At 41.8% G+C, this 25,623-nt stretch overlaps 1 protein-coding gene across 1 annotated transcript; it reads right to left on the bottom strand.

The window, feature by feature from the left end:
- On the bottom strand, positions 1 to 25,172 carry LOC145396447 (putative glutamate receptor). The gene is made up of 10 exons (XM_080269824.1): positions 25,133 to 25,172; positions 24,639 to 24,785; positions 23,495 to 23,657; positions 19,200 to 19,441; positions 17,504 to 17,703; positions 16,396 to 16,626; positions 12,875 to 13,056; positions 12,127 to 12,300; positions 2,086 to 2,088; positions 1 to 133 (listed from the first exon to the last, which is right to left on the bottom strand). The coding sequence occupies exons 1-10, from the start codon at positions 25,170 to 25,172 to the stop codon at positions 1 to 3; spliced, it is 1,515 nt and encodes a 504-aa protein (XP_080125950.1).
- Positions 25,173 to 25,623: the final 451 nt, after the last annotated feature.

Below are 25,623 nucleotides of genomic sequence, written 5' to 3'. Positions count from 1 at the left end.
TTAGAGTTTAGAGAGGCAGGGGTGCAAGACCTTTTCTGCCAGCCACAACACCCCTGCCGCCCCCTGCCCCAGAAACATCAGAAGGAACGCCCCTTCCAGGTGATACAGGCTCAGCACGACCTGTCCCTTCTCGCTCTGTTGATAGAGAACAATGTAAATAAGGAAGAACTATACTCTGTTAATTTTAACTAGTTGTAAAATTGCCATTTTCTGTACTTCTTGTCTGCAGAGGTATGGCAAGAGATTAACAACAGAATATGAGGCTAGTCACGAAGAACTGTGAAAAGGATGCAGAACTGCAGTGAGGTTTTCTTCTACAGGAACTAGGCTGCAAAAAGAAATCTCCCCCAGGTTAAACTAATTCAACTCCAGGTGAGATTAAAGGTGGAATATGGCAAAAGTGAGGGGAAGACGAATGGAAGTGACGGTGAAGTGAATGTAGCAGTAGGTTATTAACTGAAAGGACTCAATATTGATCCCGGGCTGGGGCTGAGATTGTTGATTTCAATTTCGTTAAAACAGTCACTCCAAGACGACCTATTGACATGCCATAAAGACGTTCCTGCTAATACCACCATACCAGTTCTGAATGAGACAACCGTAGTATTTATTCAGTATGAACGCTGGGTATAGTCAAGGTGATGACATAGCAGGGTGTTTGACACGTAGGAGAAATGCTGGGCTTCAAGGCACGGAATGTCAAATGAGCGCCCAGAGTCAGAATCATCAAAAGAGAAAAAATCATGATGTCAGGTTTATTTTTAGTCCAACCCTTGGACTATGGTATCATAATCTTAGGGCATTACATTTCTCAGTTTGTTAGGCTTGACTAGATCTTGTCATTCATTCCCCTTCCACTGTCCTTCACTTCTCAAGGGGTTATACTGAACAGGATAATACCACTTAACCAGTTTGCATTGTTTACACTTCTCAAGTATTTGTTGGACTGGATATTACCATTTAATCAGATTGCACTGTCCTTTATCTCGTCTACAGTGCGCGAGTAGTAAAATAATGGGACTAAATTCTTCGATGTGTTTAGATTTTTTTGTTTCTCTGCCCTCCTGCATTTCACAGGGGGCAATGAGACTATAATGTAGTTCTTCTAACGTGACAGAGATTCCATACCCATTTCAACTCGCTTCATGGTCAGATGTTGTCAGATCGTGCGACTGATTTGACTATACCGTTTTTACTGTAACCTAGTACAGATATTCTTCCATTTTCAGCCTATTCCTTGTAACTTGACCTCTTCCTCACAACTAATCCTTCTGCTTACTCTGTTAATCTTTTCTCTCCGTTGGGCTCCTCCGATCACAACCTTATTACCTCAACCTGTCCTATCACTCCGGTACGGCCTGTGGACCCTCCTGGGAAACGTCGTTTCTGGCATTTTGGAGCCACGGACTGGGAGGCCCTCAGGCAGTACTTCTTTGATTTTCCCTGGAATGAGTGTTGCTTCCATGGCCGGGAGCCATCTGAGTGTGCCTTGCGCATTACGGAGGTTATTCTCTCGGGCATGGAAGCATACATTCCTTTCTCATTTCCTTTCACTAACGCAAGAAAGCCTTGGTTTAATCACGCTTGTTCTAATGCTGTCCGCAACAAGGAGAGGGCCTACAAAAGGTACCGGAGCCAACCCACCCCTGAATCACATCATCTTTACGTTTCTGCCCGGAATCGTGCTAAGTCTGTTCTTCGCTCAACTAAAAATAATTTTATCCATACTAAATGCTCTCAACTCTCCAACTCGAATTCTTCCCGCTCCTTCTGGCACCTTGCCAAAAATCTTTCTAACAACTTTACCTCATCATCCTTCCCTCCTCTTTTCTACTCTGATGGTTCTGTAGCTATTTCTTCCACTGATAAAGCAGATCTCTTCGCACAGACTTTCTCCTCCAATTCCACCTTCGACGATTCCGGTGCTGGTCTTCCATTACTTCCCCCCTCTGACTTCCTCATGGCTGACATTAAAATTTCTTCAGTTGATGTATTTTCTGCCATCACTGGCCTCAGTACTAACAAGGCATATGGGCCTGATGGGGTCCCTCCTGTTGTTCTCAAGAACTGTGCTTCTGTGCTTACACCCTGCCTAGGCAAACTCTTTCGCCTTTGTCTGTCAACTTGTACCTTTCCTTCTTGCTGGAAATTTGCTCTCATTCAGCCAGTCCCAAAGAAGGGTGACCACTCCCAACCCTCCAACTATCGTCCAATTGCTTTAGCATCCTGTATTTCAAAAGTTTTCGAGTCAATTCTCAATAGAAAAATTTTAAGGCATCTTTCCTATCACAACCTTCTTTCCGATCGTCAGTACGGGTTCCGTCAGGGACGCTCCACTGGCGATCTTCTCACCTACTTTTCAAACTCCTGGTCATCCTCCTTTTGGGACTTTGGCGAAAGCTTTGCCATTGCACTTGACATCTCAAAGGCTTTCGATCGAGTCTGGCATAAATCTTTAATTTCCAAACTGCCCTCCTACGGTTTCTATCCTTCTATCTGTGCCTTCATCGCTAGCTTCCTTTCTGGTCGTTCTATAGCCGCTGTTGTAGACGACCATCATTCTTCTCCTAGATCTATCAACAGTGGTGTTCCTCAGGGCTCTGTCCTATCACCAACTCTCTTCCTTTTATTCATCAATGATCTTCTAAGCTGCACATCTAACCCTATCCACTCATACGCTGATGACCCACCCTTCACCTTTCCATTCGGTTCCCGCAACGCCCATCTCAACAGTTACTTCAACAAACAAGGGATGAGGCTATGGCACACCTAATGTCTGACTTGGCTCGTATCTCTGACTGAGGTAAAAATAATATGGTTGTTTTTAATGCATCTAAGACTCAGTTCTTACACCTATCAACTCGACAAAATCTTCCACAGGTATACCCACTAATGTTTAATAATATTCAGCTTAATCCTGCATCATCCTTGAACATGCTTGGGGTTTCATTTACTCTGGACTTATCTTGGAAAGAACATATTACATCTCTTGTAAAATCTGCTTCCAAGAGATTGGGTGTGCTAAGCCAACTCTGCTCTTTCTTTACCCCTGCACAATTGTTGACTCTATACAGGGGTTTTATCCGACCCTGTGTGGAGTACAACTCTCATGTGTGGGGAGGCTCCCCACATACAGCTCTTCTCAATAGGGTGGAGTCAAAGGCTTTTCGTCTCATTAACTCTCCTCTTACTGACTCCCTTCAACCTCTGTCTCTTCGCCGCACTGTTGCATCTTAATCTCTTTTCTATCGCTACTTTAATGGTCACTGCTCCTCTGAACTGTCTGCTTGCATTCCTCCACCTCTACGACCTCTACGACGGGTGCGTAGCACCCGTCTGGCAGCAAACTCTCATCCCTTTTCTGTCCAACTCTCTAATGCAAGAGTTAACCGTTACTCCCAGTCTTTCATTTATGCAACAGGTCAACTCTGGAACTGTCTCCCTCTGTCTGTATTTCCTGCTGCCTATGATCTCCAGTCTTTCAAACGCAGTGTGTCCAGGCATATCAAAATGATCGGATCTTGAATTTGGCTCTCTATTGTATTTTGTTTTTCTCTTGGAGGGAACTGTTACTGCGGGCTCATGGCCTTTGGTTCCTTCTTCCTCGCATAAAAAAAAAAAAAAAAGCTTATTGGCAGAAAAGACAATGCTACGGTTCTAAATGTTAATAGCAATTCTTCGTCACTAGCTTCGTATTCTAGTTTTAATCGATTGTTACAACTCAGCATTTAAGTTAGAGAGATGACAATTTTATGCCAGGTTAGGGTAAAAAGGGAAGAGTAACCATCGCAACTTATTCCTACCTCAGCTAAAGCTCATCAAAGTTCATGTAACCATAACTTAGGTTCGTACTCTCGCTCCCTAACATCTCTTCCTTAGTTATTTAGTTTTGGATACAGCTGATTAATATCCTTTTATGAGTTATTTATGCAGAGTAGTGCAGTATCAGAAGGACCTACGTAACACAAAAGAGAACAGCATAGTTTTTTTTTTTTTTTTTTCTTTAACTAAGGCGTTGCCCCTGGGTAGAGAGCTTAGGTTTGGAGCGTGTTGCACTTTGTGACCGGATGCCCTTCCTGATGTCAACCAATGACTCTTGGGTGGACTCAAACCTTCGACCCTTCGCCCAGAGCGCAGGGCTCTTATCCATTAAGCCACGGCTGCTACATGTTTTGAATAATATGTTGGGTTCCAAAAATGTTGCCATCACATGAAGGCATCCCTCTCTAGCACCGCACAGAAATGAATTACATAATTAACCCCTACACCGCGGGCTTGTTTACCAATTACTTGCGTGTCCCGCGGGGTTATTTGGGCTCCGACAGACTCTCAAAAAATATTTGCTAAAAATCAGTTATTAGTCCTAGAATAATAAAATTAAATATGCTTATAGCACATACCTTCAGCTTTCTCCTGGAATGATTGTTGAGCCTTCGTCAGTTTCCGTAGGACTTGTGGAGACCTCTGAAGTAGGGTAACTAAGTCTCCACTTAACACTTCCCGACAACCCGTTATATGATTACCACAGCCAGATACAAACACTATAAACACTATTCTACCATTTTCAAGTAGTTTGGGATCCATACTAAAAAAAAAAACAGTGTGAAAGCAATGGAAATTACGAGCGCGTCTGATTGCCGCACTTGCGCTAGTTCGCTCTAGGCACTCTGTCATTTATTATTCATAAAACTCCTCACACTTTATATTTCTATTACTATATCACACTTATATATATCTGGAGTCTTTCTCCATAAGTTTCCTTCAGTCGTATTATTTTATTGTCACTGAAGTCATTCTATTTTTTAGTCAGTAAAATACGTAGAGAGCCACGGATTCACTCTCACTGTTATAACATAAATTATTTGTACTCATATCCTTATATTACTAATTATTTACATTACTATTTACATTTTCTATTCTATTTTCAATATTTACCCTTCTATTTTACTTACAATATGTTATTCACTGTCACTTTCAGTAAGATGAAACTATAATACACTGTTCAATCATATGAACTGAACATCCATTGCTTTCACCTGCTATTTACACATTATTTATACATTATTTACACATTATTTCCAAATAATTCTGTTTCCACACTTGCACTGTTAGAACTGCTTCTGGCTGTGATAATCGAAGAAGCAGGTTACACAGAGGGGAACCTGGCATTCAGCGCACTGCCAAGAGGTGCGTTTATGCTCAGGTGTGCGGCGTGTGGTATGCGCACATACCTGACACCTGCGAATCGCAGCCTTCCTTTTCTCTGTGGCAGGCATTAGCTCAAGTCTGTGCCGATCCATATACGCCCTCTGCTCAAGTCGGTCGGGAAGTGTAACTGGATGGCGCCTTGGAGTTGCTGCTTGCACCTTACCATATTTTTCCAGCAGCTGCTGGACACAAGTCCTGGCGAACAACCTCAGGGAGAAGGACTTGGGTGGCTTTACCTTCATCTTGTACAGGATGAAGGCGTTCAGCATCGTCATATCTATGAGATGCAGAAAAACTTTCCTGTACCACCTAGTATTCTTCCTGAGGCAGTCGATCTCACCAATCATCATGTCGGACTTGTCCACCAGCCGCATGTTTATATTATAGTCCAACACAGCATCAGGTTTCATCACAGGTTCGCCTGTCCTACGGTCGACCTTCCCACTGTCTTTCATCTCCCCCTTATGTACGGTGGTGAGCATGTGCACGACTCTCTTGTCATGCCACCGTATTGCCAGCATCTTCTCAGACTTGTGTAGGTGCACGTCTCCTCGCTGCGAAGCCTCTTCCGCCTCTGGGAATTTGGGGAAGTTGGCACGATTACTTTTCACAGTGCCGCAGGAGCAATGCCGTGCTCAGAAAGGTATTTGGCAAGTTTCGGTGCTGTATAGTAGTTGTCTGTATACAGCACATGATTCCCACCAAAATACTTTTCTAGGAGCACTTTCACTACACAGCCTGAGAAGCCAAGGGGGTGTGTTTTATCGAGATCGACAGTGCTGGCTGAATATATGACGAAGTCAAGGATGTACCCCGTCTTACAGTCGCACAGTACAAAGAACTTAATTCCAAAGCGATGGCGTTTGCTTGGAAATGTACTGGACAAACCGAAGACGTCCTCTGAACAGAACCAAGGACTCATCAATGACAACCTTCTGAAATGGGTGGAAGAATGACATGAACTTATCCTTCATTCTGTTCAGAATCTCCCAGATCTTCCAGAGTGGGTCGGTTTGGGAAGGTACATCATTATCGGCAAAGTGCAGGTTTCCCATGATGTTCCGGAAGCGATCTCTGGCCATGTACTTGTTGAAGGTCGGTGAGGGTAGTAAGGGGTCCATGGACCAGTATTCTTCCAACTCATGTTTCTTGGAGTGTGGCATAAGAAGCATGAGGGCAAAGAACACATACAGCTCCTGCACTCCCAGCATGGTCCACTGTTGCATCTTGGCTGCACCTGTACCACTAGCAGCACGTTGTGATTCGAACCTGTTGGTCTCATCACATATGTGCTGCATGACTTCGTCATCTAGGAAGGCCAAAAGGTAGTCGACACACTCAGCATTTTCGTCCATAGTGAAGGCAGGCTGAACTCCTGACGAGCTCTCATCGAAAACCAGGTTTTCGGGGACAAAATCTGACCCTTCTGTCCACGCGAAGGCGTCCAGGATTCCCTGGCGTGGCGGTGGAGGGATGGTGGTGGTGGTGGTGGTGGAGGTTGGCTGAGAGGGAGGCTTATCTCCCTCAAGGTCACTCGCACTGACCCTAGGTTGCCGAACAGCACTAGCAACCCTTACCCTACTAGCTACACTACTTCTCACTCTCTTAGATCTACCTCTACCTCTATGGCCGGCCTTCACTGTTGGTGCTGGTGGTGACTCCAACGACGAAGACTCCGGAGATAACTCAGCCGACGATGATGACGAGATGAGTAAAGCGGGGCTTGGGGAACGGGGAGGTGAATGCTCTCATGACTCATGGCGGGCTGGGTCACGTGGGGGCATTGTTCTGGGGCTAACACGCCGCCTCTTCACTCCCTTCCCAACTTCTTTTCCTTCCTGCACTAAAGGCTCCTTTCCCTTGGAGCTAGACACAGATTCACTGGTAGGAGCACTTGTTGTCGCTGTTTCTGGCGTGATAACTTCACCCGGCTCATCACACGATTCACCGGAATCGTCAAAATCGCTGTCCATTATTATCATCGACAATTCAGCAAGTTCTTGTGCCACTGCAGAGTCACTGAGGCCTTTCCTGCTTGCCTCAACACTTTTCTTGGGGGTAGAGGTCACGGGGCCCTTTGCAATGGGCGCAGAAGCGGCAGGAATGGTGGGGTGCGAGTGCAACATGTTGTCTCTGCAGTGGAGGACAAGGAACTAAATGCCGCGGCTTATCTGAGAAGGGAAGGGTTGACAATGACACTTTAGGCTGACTGCTGCTAACTTACAGGCTAATTTTTTATAGGTAGAAAATCTCGGCAATAAATAAAGAAATAGGTAGTTCCAGGTGAATGTAAATGTCAATTAGGATTCTCCCTTCCTTTCTGATATATATTTTTATTACAGACATCGATTACAAGGCATAAATCAAAGGGGAAAGTACCGTGGTAATGTAGCGAATGAATGCACGTGAGGTTTTGTCAGGTGATAATTAGGCAATTTCTGGAGTATAACACTATCACTTACCTGTTTTTTTTTTTTGGTATATATTATTGGGTAAAAATATTGGGCATGGGGCTTATTTCAATGGATGAAATCTGTGGAAAAAGAAGGGGGAAATTTCCGTAGCGCAGCGCAGCGTGGGAGGTGAGAGGAGAGGGTAATGGAGGGCAGGTAGGGAGGGGAGTCACGAAGGGGGTAAATTATCTGAGAAGGGAAGGGTTGACAATGACACTTTAGGCTTACTGCTGCTAACTTACAGGCTAATTTTTTATAGGTAGAAAATCTCGGCAATAAATAAAGAAATAGGTAGTTCCAGGTGAATGTAAATGTCAATTAGGATTCTCCTTCCTTTCTGATATATATTTTTATTACAGACATCGATTACAAGGCATAAATCAAAGGGGAAATTACCGTGGTAATGTAGCGAATGAATGCACGTGAGGTGTTGTCAGGTGATAATTAGGCAATTTCTGGAGTATAACACTATCACTTACCTTTTTTTTTTTTGGTATATATTATTGGGTAAAAATATAGGGCATAGGGCTTATTTCAATGGATGAAATCTGTGGAAAGAGAAGGGGGAAATTTCCGTAGCGCAGCGCGGCATGGGAGGTGAGAGGAGAGGGTAATGGAGGGCAGGTAGGGAGGGGAGTCAGGAAGGGGGTAAAATAGCTAAAATGTCAACAATGGATGGGAGTACAGATGAGATTTGGAGTGCTGACTAGTGTTGGACATTGGCAGTACTGATATATGATACAAGCCACCACTTGAGAGCCCGGGATAATTCAAAATAACACAGAATCACAAAAGTGACTCCCCGCGGTATGATCCATTGTAGCCGAGCGTCACGAAAGTGACGCCCCGCGGTTAAGGGGTTAATAAAAAAATAAATAGCTTAGGGAAAAGTGTTTAGGGAGCTTCCTCAACCGACGAGAAAACACCTTCCTTTGCGATCAGGTTGAGGGAGTAGCCTGTTTCCGTCACTAAAAAGCAAACCAGCTATTGTAGATATTACCGTTTTACGTCCGTGTCCTTGATTTATTTGTAGTCTGCGCTTTCCTGCCTCTCTGACATTCACAAGATATAGTATTATGAGACTATACATATCGTTTTCTCTGTTTATTTTCGACCTCTTTGCAGTTTGTGCTCTCCTATTCCCCTAACACCTCACATGTAGAAATATCATGGGCCTGCTGGCGTGTTACCAGTTTGTATTTTGTGTTACCTTGTCCGTATCTTGGATGCCGTTCATAAGCTTGTGGTTTGTGACGTTCTTCCCCTCTTTACCTCACAGGGATAATGCAGAACTATACGTACGGATAGGATGAACAGCTGTATGAATGAGGGTTGCTTGAGATGGGGAAGGGCAGCCTGATGGCGGAAAGCAGGGTGACATGAAGACGACTTAGTTGTGGCCACTCCCTTCGAGATTAAGGAGTCTGGTTATAGATATATAGATATCAAGTATTTTCACGGATTTGCCTGTTGTCTGCTGTTTCCCCCTTCACTTCTCAACGGACTGAATGTTACCGTTTTACCAGCTTATTTCAACTCTGTTTATAGTATGCGTTTTCCTTGTTATTGCTTTATTTATTCAATAGTTCGTTGTATATGTCGCCCTGTCCCCTACATATCCCTAGTGTTAAGTATATGAAACTAAATACTATAGTTTTTGTTTTCCATCTGCTGTGGCAATTTGTGCTGTGTTGACCTCCAGTACTTCACAAAGGATAACATTAGAAGACAGTATCACCATTTTGCTTATGAGTTTGCGATCTGCTTGTAGTCTGTTGTCCTGTCCTGTGAAATTCAAACACATTTTCATATGACGACGCCGCATTTTCTGTTGGCATTTTTTTTTTATTTTTTTTTTATTCGCAGCATACGGTAAACAGCGCGTTCCCTGAGGCCCACCAGTTCTATGTACTTCGCCTGCACATGCCACCAGTACGACGCTAACACTCGCCGTCCATATTGAATACATGCCAGGGCTGTCTTGTACAGGTCTGGTGTACTGATGCTTTTAGAGTGGGTTTTTTTATATGTCGGTGGATCTCATGGTTAATCATTAAAATTTGCTTTACTGAAGTTCAGATTCTTAAACCGATTCTTGCATCAACAGGGATGCAAACATGGGTCCAACAGGACTGCAGGTCACGTCTCAATCGATTCGGTCACCGCCTCCTCCTACCTCCTGCCCTATCTTTCTGCACTTCATGAAGGGTAACTTTAAGAGACATTAGTACAGCTTTACCATCCAATTCTCAATCTGTTTCTGGTTTCTGCTGCCTTTCCGCCCGCCCCCCTCCACTTCACAAGGGGTAATATTATTAGTAAGGATATTTCCTGTTTTCCTGTCTCATATCCGTCTATTTTTGGTTTGGGCTGCTATTTCCTCCTACACTTGATAATGAAATTACAATATATGGTATGAAGCACTACCGTTTGGCCAGTGTACATTCGATCAGCTTGTATTATATAATGCCTTTCATCTTACATTTCACAAAAATAAGAATTATTGATAATAATAATACTGTACCTCTCTGCCTATTTATTTTCTATCTATTTAATTCATGTTTTCTTCCCTATCCAAACTTTACAACTGTTAATAAACGACCGCCTCTCTGCATTCAACAAGGGGCAATATTAAGGATCTGACTATTATCGTTTTTCCTGCGTTTTTTCTATCTGGTCTTGGTTGTCTTGCTATCCTCTCACATCCCTGACCCTTTTGGTATTGTTCCTTTTCGTACTGTCCCTGAAGACCTTTGTCATCCAGCAATTAACCAGCCCAGTCTCTCTGTGATTTTTTTTTATCTGTTTGTCAGTTTGTTTCTGTGTGTGTGTGTGTGTGTGTGTGTGTGTGTGTGTGTGTGTGTGTCGCCTGGTCGTTCTACACTTCACAGAGGCTAATGTAGTGCTACCTTCAGTTTCCTTTACATTGAGTTACAGCCAAATGATTTCATGTAGCCCAACAAATCATTTATAACACTGGACGGCAGCCTTGTAACCATACAACACGTGGTAGTCTAGTGGATTGAAACGCACCAGCTAGATGGCGTCTGTGAGGGTTTGCATCCGAGGGAAGATTGGAGTTTATTATTGGCTTATATAATAGAAACGAAGCTCGTCATTCTTGCCTTAAATGTCTGGAGTGAGTGGCCTGGCTTCGGGTTTCTTGTTCTTGATGGGACAGAGAAGGCCTGGATGATAGATACTGTCACGAATCAATCCGCGACATTTCCCTTTTGTGAGAAGCCACGAACTATTAGTGGAAAACTCACTGTGTATCGCTCAGCTAACCGTTTCTCCCTCCATTTCGGGGTATACTTTCCAAAACATTCGTCACTGTTTTCAAAAGTGACCGATTTAATGCACTTCACTAAGTGCTGTACTGAGCGATACTATTGTTCTTTATTGTTCGTCTCTGCTTGCCTCTGACCGTTAGAAAATGCGGCCGAGTGCTCCGCTTTTCTTTCCCACGACTTGGGCAGTCGAGTGTTTGTTGTGACGGAGGAAGGTCCTGTGCTCCAAGAAGTGTGAGAGGTCGCTAGCACCCAAGCTCCACTGAGACAGTTAATCCAGTCCTCCCACTCCCGGGTGATACACAGCATTCATCGACCGGTATTTCCTTTTTGTAATCCTAGTCTAAGAGTTTAATTAAGGTGTTTTTCCTAGGCGTAAGTATTTAGCTTTTGTGCGAGTGAGTGAGTGCGTCTCATTGATTTGATTTGAAATGTAACGTTAAATTTATTTTTTGTAATTAATAAATTTAACAGTTCTTTTCCTTGAGCTTAATGTAAAGTAAACTCTTGTTTCATTTCTCCGTAATTAAGCTTATTTCCCACATAGCTCCTAGCTTGCATAGACGTTTTACTATTCATAACTGGTACTTAGACCAGTCTTGTATTAACTTAAAATCCGTTGTGCCAACTAGGAGTTAATGCATCAGCAAGGACCTGATATTATTATTAGTATTAGTTATTTATTGTCAGGGGTGAAGTAACTTTCTCCAGAGGCTAACAGTACTAATTCATCAATTGTGAGTAATTAGTCTCTGCTGTGTACTGTTGAGAGAGTTTGTAAATTCTCGTTCTGAGAGAATCGTGCGAAGCAGGCCAGCGTAAAGTAATCGTTGTTTGATTTAGTAAGACAATCATTGTCCCTGCTCTTCAATATTATTGAATATTATTATCAATTGAATAATATTTAAGCATTTATTTCAAAATTACCGTGATATTATAAAAAAAAAACCGTGACAGATACTGATAGAATATTACCTCCCTGCCTGCTTATTTTCGACCTCCTTTTAATCCTGGTTGTCCTGTTTTCCCCTCTCAGTTCTGACCCTCTTGGCATTGTTCTGTATCTCCTCTGTCATCCAGCAATCCACGAGCCCAGCCTGTCCTTGATATTACTATATTTGTTCGTCAATTTGTTGTATCTGCCGCTCTGCCCCTCTGCACTGCACAAGGGTCACTTTACCTGCATATTTTCGATCCCCTTGTAGTCTTGGCTGTCCTGTTTTCCTCTCTCAGCTCTGACCCTCTTGGCATTGTCCTGTATCACCTCAGTCATCCACTGGTCCACAAGTCCAGCCTCCAGTGCACTCCTCAGTATCTTTCCTATGGCCGCTCGGAACGGTGCACCCCATCTGTCACAGTAAGGGTTGTATTCAGAGTAGTGTTGGAGATTTCATATCACCTCTTCCTTAACGATATATTTCTTACATTGTATTGCACAATATCTCCCTTATGGATATATTTCTTGCATCATACATGATTATATATATATATATATATATATATATATATATATATATATATATATATATATATATATATATATATATATATATATATATATATATATATATATATATATATATATATATATGTCTTTTGGATTTGTCCCAAGTTAGATGTCCTTCTCTGGGGTAAATATCGCTTGCTTGTGACATATTCTGTCATATCCATAGTAAGTATATAATGTTATCATATGATCATCCACTTAAAAATGACGAGAATAACTTGGGCACCCTGAGCTGTGTTCATCGCTTAGGATATTGTCAAACCACTCGTGTGTGTGTGTGTGTGTGTGTGTGTGTGTGTGTGTGTGTGTGTGTGTGTGTGTGTGTGTGTTAAGTGACTGAATAAAAATTTCCACTGCAAAACAAAACAAGAAAATGCATACTCAAATGAAACAGCAGAGAGGTCATCAGTCCTTACCTGAAACCCCAGCTAACTCCTGCATAGATGGGATAGATGGTGGTGCTGGTGTGGAGTGGTGTGTAACCCAGGGCATTTGAGTATCTGGCTGCAATGACACTGGCGATGACGTATCGGTTCAAAACCAAACCGTACCGGCCTTTCAGAGCACGTTGCACCAACACGTCCATGTCTTCATGATGCTGAGGAGTAAAAGAATTACACGTCATAGTCCATCTTTTGTTCGCTCCCTTGTATTTTTCCTAAACTCATTTTAAGGTCAAAGGTGAGTGTTGCAAGTACTTTATGCGGTGCTGATGTGGAGTATACCACAGGACATCCGTGCATCTGGCTACACTGAAACTGTGATGTACTACTTTACCATCAGTGTACAGCTGAGCTCGTATTCTCGTTGTTTAAGAAGGTTCCATAGCACCTCCTACTTAGCTATTTATTTTAGGATAAAGCTCGCTTAATATCCTTTTGTACGTTAGTTATGCACAATGTGATGATACTATATGGATTTATGCAACAAGAGAGGACAATAAGGTCTAATAAGAAAACTAAATCTCTTATGCAAAGGTGTTAGGAAACTTCCTCATGCGATGAGAATACGGGCTTTGGCTTCTGGTGAAGGTGCCACACTTTAAGAGTGGTGTATTGGTTGGGAAGGCAAACAAGCAATGCTGCATCGTTCCCAAAGCCAAATGTGGAGTGAAGGGCATGGGCAGTGGTTTAAGTATCATGATATTGTTCTTGAGTTTGTTGTTCGCTGACTGAATTCGTGTTGTGTTATGAAGCAAGAACAAAAATAACAACAACTAGAGGCCCCCTTAAAGGGAGAATCACACTAGCCACGAGCCGATACATAATTAGCGTGGCTCGAAATATGACCTTGATCTTGACCTACTTTCACCAATTTCGAACTCGAAGATTTTTATTCCTACTACTTTCCTGTAAAAGTTTGTGATGATATTTTGAGTGGTTGCGAAGTTATTGTGGTAACAGACACACAGACCTTGACCTACTTTCACCAATTTCAAACTCGTAGGAGATTTTCATCCCTGCTACACATCTGCAAAATTCGGTGATGATATCTTGAGCGGTTGCAAAGTTACCATGCTAGCTGACAAACAGACAAACAAATTGAAAACAATACCAGCTTCGCTATCGCGGCTGGTAATAACAATGTTGATCACACCTCCTATCTCTACTTTTCCCTCCACAGTCGGCCCAATGACCATTGCTGCATTGCCAGTTTGGCCTCCCAGCCCCACACACAACTTCCAGGCTGTGATACGTTTATATGGAGCCAAGTATACCTACCCCTCAGAACACATCATACACTTATCTCCAAGTAGCTCTGGCACTGACAATTAGAAAAAAAAAAAAAAATACTACTTCGTGTTTTCCTATTTCTCTACATTCATCATAAAGTCAAAGGTGGGTGTTGCAAGTTCATTCTCCCGGAGCGCAGTGCCTTTCAGAACACATTGCCCTGCCTCTTCCAAATTATTATGGCACTGGGGCTACAAAAATTACAGATAACATACCTTGCCATGATCCCTCCTATTTTCTCTAGTTAGTTTCAAGCCAAAGGTGGATGTTTCCAGTACACTCAATCAATTACGCAGCTATTGCACAGAACAGATGGACTGATTACCGTTCACTAACTAAGCTGACAATGACTCGGGAAGGTTGGTATGCATGGCTGTGTGGCAGACTTATGTATCATTGTATGGAAGCTGTATATTAAGGGTAATTCTGTTGACATAATGTATTCATGATAACCAAGAAGGAGCACTCAGAGAGTACAACACTGTGCCCTGCAGTTGCTTTAAGGGTCGGACATTTTACGCTGTCCTGTGACCTTGAGTTTTAACCGATTATTCTCAAAACCAAATTACGCCAATCTTGGTTGATCTTTAATACTTCCTCAACACTTCCATTAATTGTGGTCCAGATTGGTTCAAAACTGTTTAAGGTGATCTTGCCATGTAATCTCAACATTTGACCTTTTCCGGTGACCTTGACCTTTCATTGTTCTCAAAATCGAATCCTGTTAGCGTTGTCTTTCCCTGGACCCTTCCACCAAGTTTAATTTATATCAGAAGAAAAACCGCTGAAGTTAAACTTGTCATGTAACCTTGACCTTAGACCTAATGTTCAGAAAACCTCAGGTCAGCCCCTTCTCTGATCCTCAACCTTTTCCCCACGTTTGGTCCAAATAGGATTGTTCTGGTGTCAACATCTTTTTCCATATGAAGTTGTAGTATTACACATTTTACATAATAATTTTTAAAGCTGTTTAGGCATAATTAACAGTGTGTAATGAAGTGTGAATGATGAACTACCAAATATCATTTCGCTGTTAGCTATGGTATAGAAAGAAGGTGGATGGCAGACCATAAGTGCCACCCTGTTTCAATTATAAAATGAAGGTTAGGAGAAGTGAAAAGATATCTGAATAGTGCGTAAGTGTAAAGTCCTGGGGAACCATTTATTATGTTGGTATATGTGAATGTACTTAATGCCATTTTATAGAGGTGTATAATGTGCTAGTAGAGTTGTCATTTATCTCTACTTTTTGCATAAGCCCAGAGTATATGTAAATGCTCGGCACCTCACTTTTAGCTGACTTCAGCACCGCGCCCTAGTCGGCACGGTGAGCGTACAGCGTCAGAAGACGTTTTATAGTTATCAAGGGAGGTGGTATCGCTCTTACATATCTCTCGGGTCGCAGTTATATTATTCTGTACCCAATAAAGAGAGATTTAATCTGCTCATTTCTGTCACCTTACGCTACCACTTAATAACAGACCAGCTTCCACCTTCTAGTGGCAGAGGACCTTTGGTGGGAAGTGTCGGGCAGTGACGGCGAGTAGCTGACGTGTACTACAGACAGTGTCGTCGATCTCCAACACGGTGGTCTAGTTATACTATAACAACAGAACACATAATATGTAGTCAACTGCTACTCCATAACGGCTACATTATATTGGTGGCCACCGGTGCGACGATACATTAAATTGGTGCTAGCGGTGGCACGATATTTAGTGCTAGCCGTGGCCCGATACAGGATCAAAACTGTTTTCGACTCAACGCACACACTCACAGACCGAATTTTGACCTTGCCCTGGAACCTTGACCCTTAATTAATATTACTCAGAATTCAATTTCTTTGTTTTTTCATTACCATCAACCCTTCAGCTTTGGTTAAAATGGATAAAAATTTGATTAAGCTGATCTTGCAAGGTCAAACTCTGATCAAGTCCTGTAGCCCTGACCTTTGACCTATGGTCCCCCTAAACAATATATTAACTTATGGGAGGACCTTCACCTCGCACCGAAATTGATTAGTGTCGGATAAAAGCTTTTTGAATTATCTAATATAAACACACACACACACACACACACACACACACACACACACACACACACACACACACACACCATCATCATCATCTACATCACTATCACTACCTTTATCGTCACTCTCTGTTTTCCGCACAAACACAATGAGCAAACCAACCTTCACTCACTTCAATATTCATGAAGACCTTATTGACAACCGGATCCGTGCTAGTGTTGAAGAATATGAAAGAAGAGCCAAAAGACGGCCTTCTCGCCCACCTCCAGCCATCAGCCTCCAGGAGGTCTTCGAAGGAGTTGACTGGAGGTGGTGTCTTGGGCACCGTGAGGTGAGACATGAGACTCGAACGATAAGCGGAGGTTACTATAAGGCATACCACCAGCCACCATCCCATAGACATCTGAGGAGTGGGATGGAGTTGAGAGAATAATAAAAGGATCATCGTCATCATCATCACACCATCATCATCATCATCATTCTTACCTTTTCCACCCACAGGTAGAGTCCAAAAAGAGAGAAGAAAAGGGGAAAATGATAGTGTAAAAATTAATAAACAAGATGTCCAATGAAATGAGCCACACACTCACTCATCATTCAAGCAGGCGAATTCCTCACTTTGCCTCAAGGGCACACCTTTCCACACCTGCTGTTCAGAATTACGTATGAGACAGAGTCAGTCCGATGACTCCCAAGCTATTATAATAAAGAAGATGCCAAACTCCTCCGTACAAAATTCATCCAATTATCTCGACTGCTTGTCAGTTGCCCAAGGAACAAAAATAATTGAATAAATAAATAAAAAGCAATAATAGTACTAGTATAATAATAAGTAACTGAGTTTTGGTTACAGTGAGGTGGAATATAAGAATGGAAAGACAGACAAGATATCACACAGGTCACCATCCTACGGGCACTTAGTGGGGGAAAAAAAAAATGTATTGGGACGAGTGACAGTTTCTTCGACTGACTTGAGTTTTGAGCACAGTAAGTCATTGCTCGTTTGTGAAGAATGTTTTCTCACCCTACATTCATAGCAAGATTTGAAAATTGGCCATAAATAGAAAATTCAAGAAAGAAATAAAATATGGAATACTTATCGTCAAAAAATAAGTAAATAAATAATATTAAAATTAAAATATCTTGATGGTGGATCATCAGTCATGGTCCTCAGTGTGAGAAGTGTCCCTGAGCTGATGATGAAGAAAAAATAAACTGAGAAGAATCAGAAACAAAAAAAGGAAAAAAAGGGAGTCGGTAGCATCCAATCAAACTCTGACATCCAGGATATTCACCCTATCAAAGAAGTATCTCGGTGTGCTTGGTGGTGGGTCTTCAGCCATGATCCTGAGTGTGAAGAGAAGTGCCACCGTGATATCATTGGCACCCTCACCTGTGCCCTTCACCCACACCTGTCGCAGTGCCCACGTAACCACGCCGTACACCACAACGCTCAACGCCACGCAATACCACGTCAGCGCTGCAGGTGTGGGGTAGTCCGGGTTTTTTGTCATTCCATACTACATGTATGTTACTTTTATAATGGACAGAACATGATAATGTTGTGTAACTGTATATAGTTAATCAAATAGCTCAGAGAGTACAAAACATTAAAACATCTTGTGCCATATTTTCGAATATAAGCATGACAAGTGTAACGATACTTTCTTAAGTGAACGCACAGTTGTGGTTACTAGTCCCTACACTCCGTCTCGAAACTGTGTCGAACCCCAGTAGGATCATGATAAACTAAATAACTGTTATTAAGAAGGCAAAAATATTACTTTATTAGTTTGGGTTCCATAATGTGACTGAATAACTGACCGTAACTTTCTCTACAGGTACTTTAATGCTAAAGAAAGGATCAGTATAGATCGTGTCCCGTCTGTGATGATAGTTTAGTTTTTACCTTCCCCAAGTTCAGTTTCACATCTGTCATATACAGCCATTATTATATATCATCATCATCATCATCATTATCATCATCATCCTATTTTCCACAAATATGTTTGAATAACAAATACATAAGCAAATATTTAGTTTGGGTTACTGATAAAAACTATGTTCTCTCTTTCGCTGCTTTTGTTACACAAGCATTTGTAGTGGACAACGCCATGCGATTTTATTCAGCCAAGGAAAAATCCCATCAATCACAATCAGTTAGGATAGGTTTTAATCAAGGTATTTTACTACAGTGTTACATTATCATCAAAGAAGGTTCTGGTCAAGGTAATCACGGTACTGTTCTTTTACCGCGATATATTTCCGTCAAGACTAAGGCCGTTACTCGATTCACTGCTGGGTGCGGTAGTGTAACAAGGGCTATACGTTCGTGCTGACAAAAGTGGGCTTCAGACAAACACCTGTTGAACACATCCAATAGTTTTTTTTTTTTTTTTTTTTTTTTTTTTTTTAGATGGAAGTGTAAAGGACCTGTTCACTTCAAACAACAGCTCCTTTTTTCTTAACTTGGCGTGTCGAGTTTTGCGAAGTCGTTTTGCGTAACCATTAGCGATAAGTTTTCTTCGAACAAGAGTAACAGTATGAAGTTTTAATAAGGTGCTCAATGCTCTGTGTTTTCTCTTGTGGTACCTTTGTAAAAGACGCCTCTGTGCGTGAGCGCCAGTGTCATATAAGCAAAATGATATATTTATCAGCAACAATAAAACTGAAAATTAAGACGATTTTTCTCCCCCCGGAGAATGGCCTAAAGTTCTAGAGAAACTTTGGCAGAGCCTGGGCTTTAAGAGGCACGGTGATAAAAATAGAAATAGAGTAAGGTTGCCTCTGCTTTTGATGATGAAAATGAAGATGATCCCCTCTCCCCCTCTTTGTTTTTACCCACCAGAAAATGGCCGGAAGATAGAGACTGGCAGATATTGAACTTTGAGAGACACGTTAATAAAAGCAGTAGGACTAAACCTGTGGTGATGATGATGATCATTATGACTTTTTCCTTTTCTTTTAGTAACCTACCCTCGAATGGCCTGATGATAGAGAGATACTGAGGCAGAGGTTGGGCTTTGAGAGACACGATGACGAAGGACTCTGAAGCGAAAATGACAGAGTATTGGACCACAGAGAATCTATCGGGGGTGGGGGCTAGGAGGAGGGAGAAGTCTGCCGTCTGGTATTGTAGAGTGCCCACTATACCAGTCCAGTTGCCACCACCAGCAGGGACTCCGAATTGGCCGTCCCAGGGTTCGCGTACCTGATACCTGGAAAATAAAGACAAAGTTGGCATGAACAGGCATTGTTGTTATGTTTCTCTCTTTGTATCGAAGGTGATAACAAACTGGGTTCTTGACGCTGACCACTTTATTCTTGAATAGAACAATGCGTGTTTCCCCTTAAAGTATCAAAACTAGACTAACTCTATGCCCCCCCACCCACCCTCCGGGGTACAAGCGGGTGTGAATGAAAATGTAGCTGCAAAATCGCTAGCTCTGCAAGCTCAACCATCGGAAAAAGACAGTATCAGTGACTCTGATCATGTAAGTTTCCAATTTGAATTCAGTCACATATGCACCTAAATAACCAAATAAATGGCCTACATACAGAGAAACATTATGTCTCATTGCTGTGTTGCCTCGTGACGCAGTTCAGTAGATGTTTTATGAATAAAAGAGGATCCGTATATAACACCCCACTTTCATTCCGCCGGGGGATTTTTCGTGTGTTGAGAGGACGGCTTAGTTAGCATTATCGGTGTCTACATTGCATCATTTATTCATACCCCACTCCATGTGCCACACCCACGCCCTCATCATCAGACTAGTTCCCGTAACACATAAAATACTGTTTGGTGAGGTTTTAGTGGAGTGCTGTTTACGAACTACCCTGTATCAATGTGAGGTTTTGGAATGGCTTACCCGAGTACGCAGTTTAGCGTGCTTCTTTGGAAGGCTTTATACATTGCGTGAGTCAGGTACGCTGTTGTTCCACTCGCAGCCACTGAATGAATTTCTGGCAAATAAGAATCAGGAATCTGCCTCTGTCCCTTTATTCCTCCTCCTACCTCCTCAGCACCTCACACTGCCCTCCTCCCAGAGCTCCCTTCTTCTAACCTCATTCTGTAGGCATGCATATTAGGGCTGGGAATGGGACACCCAACATTTGACCTCCAGTGTACTTATGGTGGGATTTTATCATTCTATCGGGCTTCTGAATTTTAGTTTGATTCTGTCAGGTGCTCGTCTATTTTCACTCTTTCTCTCTCCGCCGTTTCCCTGCAGTCGCAGGCACTTGTGATCTGTTGTGCCTTCCTTACATTGTTTAGGCTGGACGGTGTGTATATTAAATAATGAAAAGTCAGATCACGTTTATTTTAGTTAAGTTTTGTTATCTCTAAAGGGCATATAAGCTATATAAGATAAACTTTCCGCATTCCAAAGGTTGAATACAGCCTTCATTCCTCTTCAGTACTATGTCTTTCCTAATATAATTGCCTAGAAGTAACTGGAATAAACTAAAAATGAAACCTTGAGAACTCGGTTCTCAAGATGCAAAGCGTCGCTCAGTATGCCTCTGCCAAGCCTTGCACACGGACTCCCCATACAACCTCCATGACAGGGTTCATTCATGGGGAAAGCCCCAGGAATTGATGGAGTGTGTGGTGAAATGCTGAAGCATGGGGGAGAGATAGTAGTAGAATGGATGTGGAAGATGTGCAGATTGGCCTGGGAGGAAGGTAGAGTCCCGGAGGATTGGAAGTCAGGTATAATTATTCCCCTGTATAAAGGGAATGGGGAAAAAGAAGTGTGTGGTAATCATAGGGGCATTTGCCTTCTTAGTGTAATAGGAAAAGTATATGGTAGGATATTTATTGACAGATTTAGGTAAATAACAGAGGAATTAGAAGGAGAAGAACAGGGAGGTTTTAGGAAGAGAAAAGGTTCTGTAGATCAGATATTCATTCTCAGATCTTTAGTGGAAAAGTTTCTAAAGAAGGGAAAAAAGTTGTATGTGGCCTTCATGGCTTTGGAAAAAGCATATGACAGGGTGGATAGACAAGGATTGTGGAAAGTATTAAGACTATATGGAGTAGATGGGAAATTGTTGAATGCTGTGAAGGGTATGTATTAGGGTGCTAAAGCTGCAGTGAGTGTGGATAGTGAACTGAGTGAATTTTTCTATTTGAAGGTTGGATTGAAACAAGGATTTGTCATGTCTCCATGGTTGTTCAATCTGTATATGGATGGGGTTATAAAAGGGATACAAGGTAGGGCAATGGATGTTGGAGCGACCCTAGTGAGAGAGGGCAATGTTTGGAAACTACCTACAGTATACAGTTGTTTGCAGATGATACTGTGTTGTTGAGTGAAGACGAGGGGGAGCTGCAAGGCTTAGAGCTGCTAGCCCTGGCTCAAATTCTCATCAGTATTGACACAGGTGACACCCAGTTTGGAGCAAGACATATCAGAAGTGACTAAACCTGTATCAAGTTACAAGGACAGAAAGGAGGCAGAGCCGAACCCAAATGATGAGGACCGCCCAATGGAAGGCTTCAGTCAACTCCAGCTGAATAACCTGGTGTGACCACCCTCTCGATGAGATTATTGGGTAAAAATATTACCATGGTGTTGGACAGGCCAGTGGAGGAAAAGGAGGAATGGCTACCGGGATATATCAAGAAAGGTTAGAGGTGGAGTACAATGACTTTTGTTTAATCTCCAGCCTCCTCGAAGTCACTTTCTTATTTCAGTGCTATAGTGTAAAAGGCACTCAATGTTGTCGAATCATAAGTTAAGAATTTGTATTTAACTTGTACATAGCAGACTAGTAATGTACATATTCCTATTTACTACTCAGTTAACTGAAGTGTCTGACTATCTCGTGGAGTAAAAGTGTTCCGTTGTGCACCTGTTTATTATATATAAGAACCAATTCTGTAATGTACTGTATAGAGATTTTGTAAGTAAATCCTGGTTTAAATGTTTAATGTCATTGCCTTTGACACTCGAGTCAAAAATCTCCTTGCACGGTCCGCAGCAATATATATATATATATATATATATATATATATATATATATATATATATATATATATATATATATATATATATATATATATATATATATAATGTGTGTGTGTGTGTGTGTGTGTGTGTGTGAGTGAGACACCAAAATTTCTGGAATAGACTTAGCAAGGGAAAAGAAATAGTTCCCCTGGGCGCCGGTAGGCATCAATTGTGTGCAGTCCGGTTTTTTCATTGTGCCACGTGGCATCGCACTGCGAGGGATGAGTCCCTATTTCTGGCATTTTCTCTTTGTTCGTGCACTTGACTTCTGCGATTTTCGTCCTGAAGCCATTATGGCAGATGTGAAAGAGTAAAGAGTGCACTAAATTTTGTTTTTATGCTAGGGAAAACCGTGGCCGAGGCAGTGACAATACTTGAGCAATCTTTTAAGGAGCAGGCTATGTAAAAAAAAAAAAAAAAAAAAAGTCTTTGGATGATACGTGCATTTTAAGAAAGGCAACACGTCAGTCCAAGATTCGCCACGTACTGGCCGTCCTTTGATCTGTCTAACAGATGAAATCATCGAGAAAATTCGACATTCAGTCTTGGAAGATCGTCGTCGCACTATTGAGTGTGAACCTGCAGTTTTACATTACAGTCCTGAGACGTTTACTGGAAAGCATCAGTGCAAACGTCCAAAGAAATGGCGGACCCAAAAATGGTTCTTGTATCACGACAACGCCCCATCGCATACCATCTTGTCAGTTCAGCAATTTTTGGCAAAAACAACGTTGTTGTTGCTCTGCATCCCCTGTACTCGCCAGACCTCACTCCCAGTGATCATTTCTTGCTCTCCAAGATTAAGTTAGAAGTGAAAGGCAGAATATTTGACTACTTAGAAGAAATCCAGGAAAAATGCAGGAGTCTACTGACAATAGGAAATGTTTCCAGGAATGGGAAAAGAGCCAGAAGTGTATTGCGTCTGAAAGGGAGTACTTTGGAGAGAACTAAACTGGATTTCCTGTAAGTTTTGTAATGAAGGTTTTTATTAACAATTCCGGAAATTTGGGGGCTCCCCCCTAGGATATATATATATATATATATATATATATATATATATATATATATATATATATATATATGTATATATATATATATATATATATATATATATATATATATATATATATATATATATATATATATATATATATATATATATATATATATATATATATATATATATATATATATATATATATATACAGAGAGAGAGAGAGAGAGAGAGAGAGAGAGAGAGAGATTACTCACGTGAAATTGAGCAGAGCCGCCATTGTGTTAAGAAGCCTCGTATCCAAAGAGTCACTGAGTGAGACAGTTGTTCCGGGCTGCTCTATATGCCTGATATACTCCGAGTAGGGGAAGTGTCGCACGGCCACTATGTCGAACTGATGACCTTGCCAGTCCTTCTCTTCTGCCGGGGTAAAGGAAGAGTGTTAAATTGATTTACTAGTCTAAGTAGCCTTGGAGATTTCGTAACATCTCCTCGAGGCTTAAGCGCTTTATGCACATCATACCTCAGTAATCTCTGTTATTTCATTTATATAATCTTTGCTGGTATTCTATAGAGATAAATACCATGAACGAGAATACATAGATATAATATTCAAATTTCATGACTAGGGAAGGGGTGCTACAAGGCATCCGAAGTTCACCAGATTACAACGCTATGCTCCCTCGGAGATTTCATAACACCTCTTCCTTATTGATTTATTCTGCATATTAAGCCTCAGTATATCGTGTATGTTGGTGATACAAACACTGTGGAAATGAAAACGATACAAATGCAAGACAAGGGTAAGGTGTACTGTGCATGACAAACGGCTAACGAAGAGGTGGTACGAAGTATCCTATGTCACGTAAAATGGGACACGGTCAGAAGTCCCTTTATACACCTCAATTTCTGAACTAATGAAGCTATTATATTCCCTTTGATTGTTACCTATTACGTGAGCAAGATATTACATTTTGACTTCGCAATCTGTTTCGTTATTGCTGATTAGTTGAATCACACCTTAATTAGTTCTAGTATGGCTTCAACACTGTGTAAAAAAAAAAGTAATGGCAATACTGTACAGTACTGAGTTCCTAGAAAGCCATTAATACTGAATTAAATAATCTAATCATTATAATGTATATTAATTAAAATTTACCAATAACCTCTTCATCGCAGAGACCCGTACATAAACTAAATAGTACCTTCTGAGGTCAGCTAGAATAAATTAATATAAGGCATACCCGGGCTAAAGGGGTGAACCCTATGTCTGATTTTATTCAACTGAGAGAAACCTCTGCCCAAAGAATGGTTAATGTCTTCATGTGCAACAACTGCCAGGCATGAAATGGGACTTAATGTTGCTTAGGTATTACCACATTTTGTACGGCAAGCGCCCACCGTAACTGAAGTAGTGAGCGAGTTGAGACTGGGTTGGCAATGAATCACGGGTGTAATGAGGTGCAGAGTAGCGTAATGGTGCCACCCTGGGCTGCCCTCCGTGACAGTACAGACAACGCCGGTACACCTCCACACCAAGACCCACACCTGCATGACACAAGATGGACTTTACGTGAGGAAAACCGCACCGAGTTGTGGCAGAGTGGTGAGTGTTGCTGTTTGAATCTATTCCTATGAGATTTTGTGGTATCTATTCCTTTATGACAAATTTTGTACAATACCCCATGATATTCTTTAATATAAGGTATTTCCAGCATTATGACCCATTGGGTGTGAAGTTTCTCGTCTGCTAAATGACATATTTTGATGTTAGCCTGAATGAGACACCCATGTGTGTCAGTGGCAGTGAACTGGAAAACTAGTGTATTTTTAGATGCAGGAGCAACTCCAGAAACGGCTCATCAGTCAGTCACACCCTAAGGATTTTCACTCACAAGGTGCTTCACACTTGCTAAGCCAGACGCGGTGTTTCATTGTAGCTCGTTTTGGATTTTCACACGTTAGGTGCTTTAGATTATGAGTATGATTATGTATGTGAATTACATGGAGACGTGTGACGAGTGTTTGAAGACGTGTGACGATTATATGAAGACGTGTGCCGATTCTATAGAGACGTGTGCCGATTATATGGAGACGTGTGCCGATTATATGGAGATATGTACAGATTATATGTTAGAGGTGTGCCTATTATATGGAGACGTGTGCCGACTGTCAGTCCGATTGGCAGAGCTTCGGACAAGAATATTGCTCAACTTCTGGGCCGAACAATTATTATGACACCCTAACGCGGTGCTCTGGAAAGTCTGTTTGGCCCCGTAAATTGCTTGAGTGGGTTTTGGAAGTCTCTGTTCTCTGTCTCGTTATGTATCGTTATGAAGTGAATTGATGTTTAAGTCTCCAACTGTACAATAGATTTTTTTTTTTA

Source organism: Coenobita brevimanus, chromosome 4 (genome assembly GCF_032717465.1).
Source record: "Coenobita brevimanus isolate Jiangsu-jjx chromosome 4, ASM3271746v2, whole genome shotgun sequence".
Lineage (NCBI taxonomy): Eukaryota > Metazoa > Arthropoda > Malacostraca > Decapoda > Coenobitidae > Coenobita > Coenobita brevimanus.
The sequence above is the reverse complement of the archived record's forward strand: the minus strand, read 5'-3'. Positions and strand labels throughout refer to the sequence as shown.

Bases quoted from the DNA above. Each gene is read 5' to 3' on its own strand.
- LOC145396447 (XM_080269824.1), bottom strand. From the start codon at position 25,172: ATGAAACACCGCGTCTGGCTTAGCAAGTGTGAAGCACCTT. The intron at 23,658-24,638 runs GTGGGCGCTTGC...TTACCCCGGCAG, and splicing joins CGCTCACTACTTCAGTTACG to AAGAGAAGGACTGGCAAGGT. The intron at 19,442-23,494 runs GTGAGTAATCTC...TTTATTTTCCAG, and splicing joins GCGGCTCTGCTCAATTTCAC to GTATCAGGTACGCGAACCCT.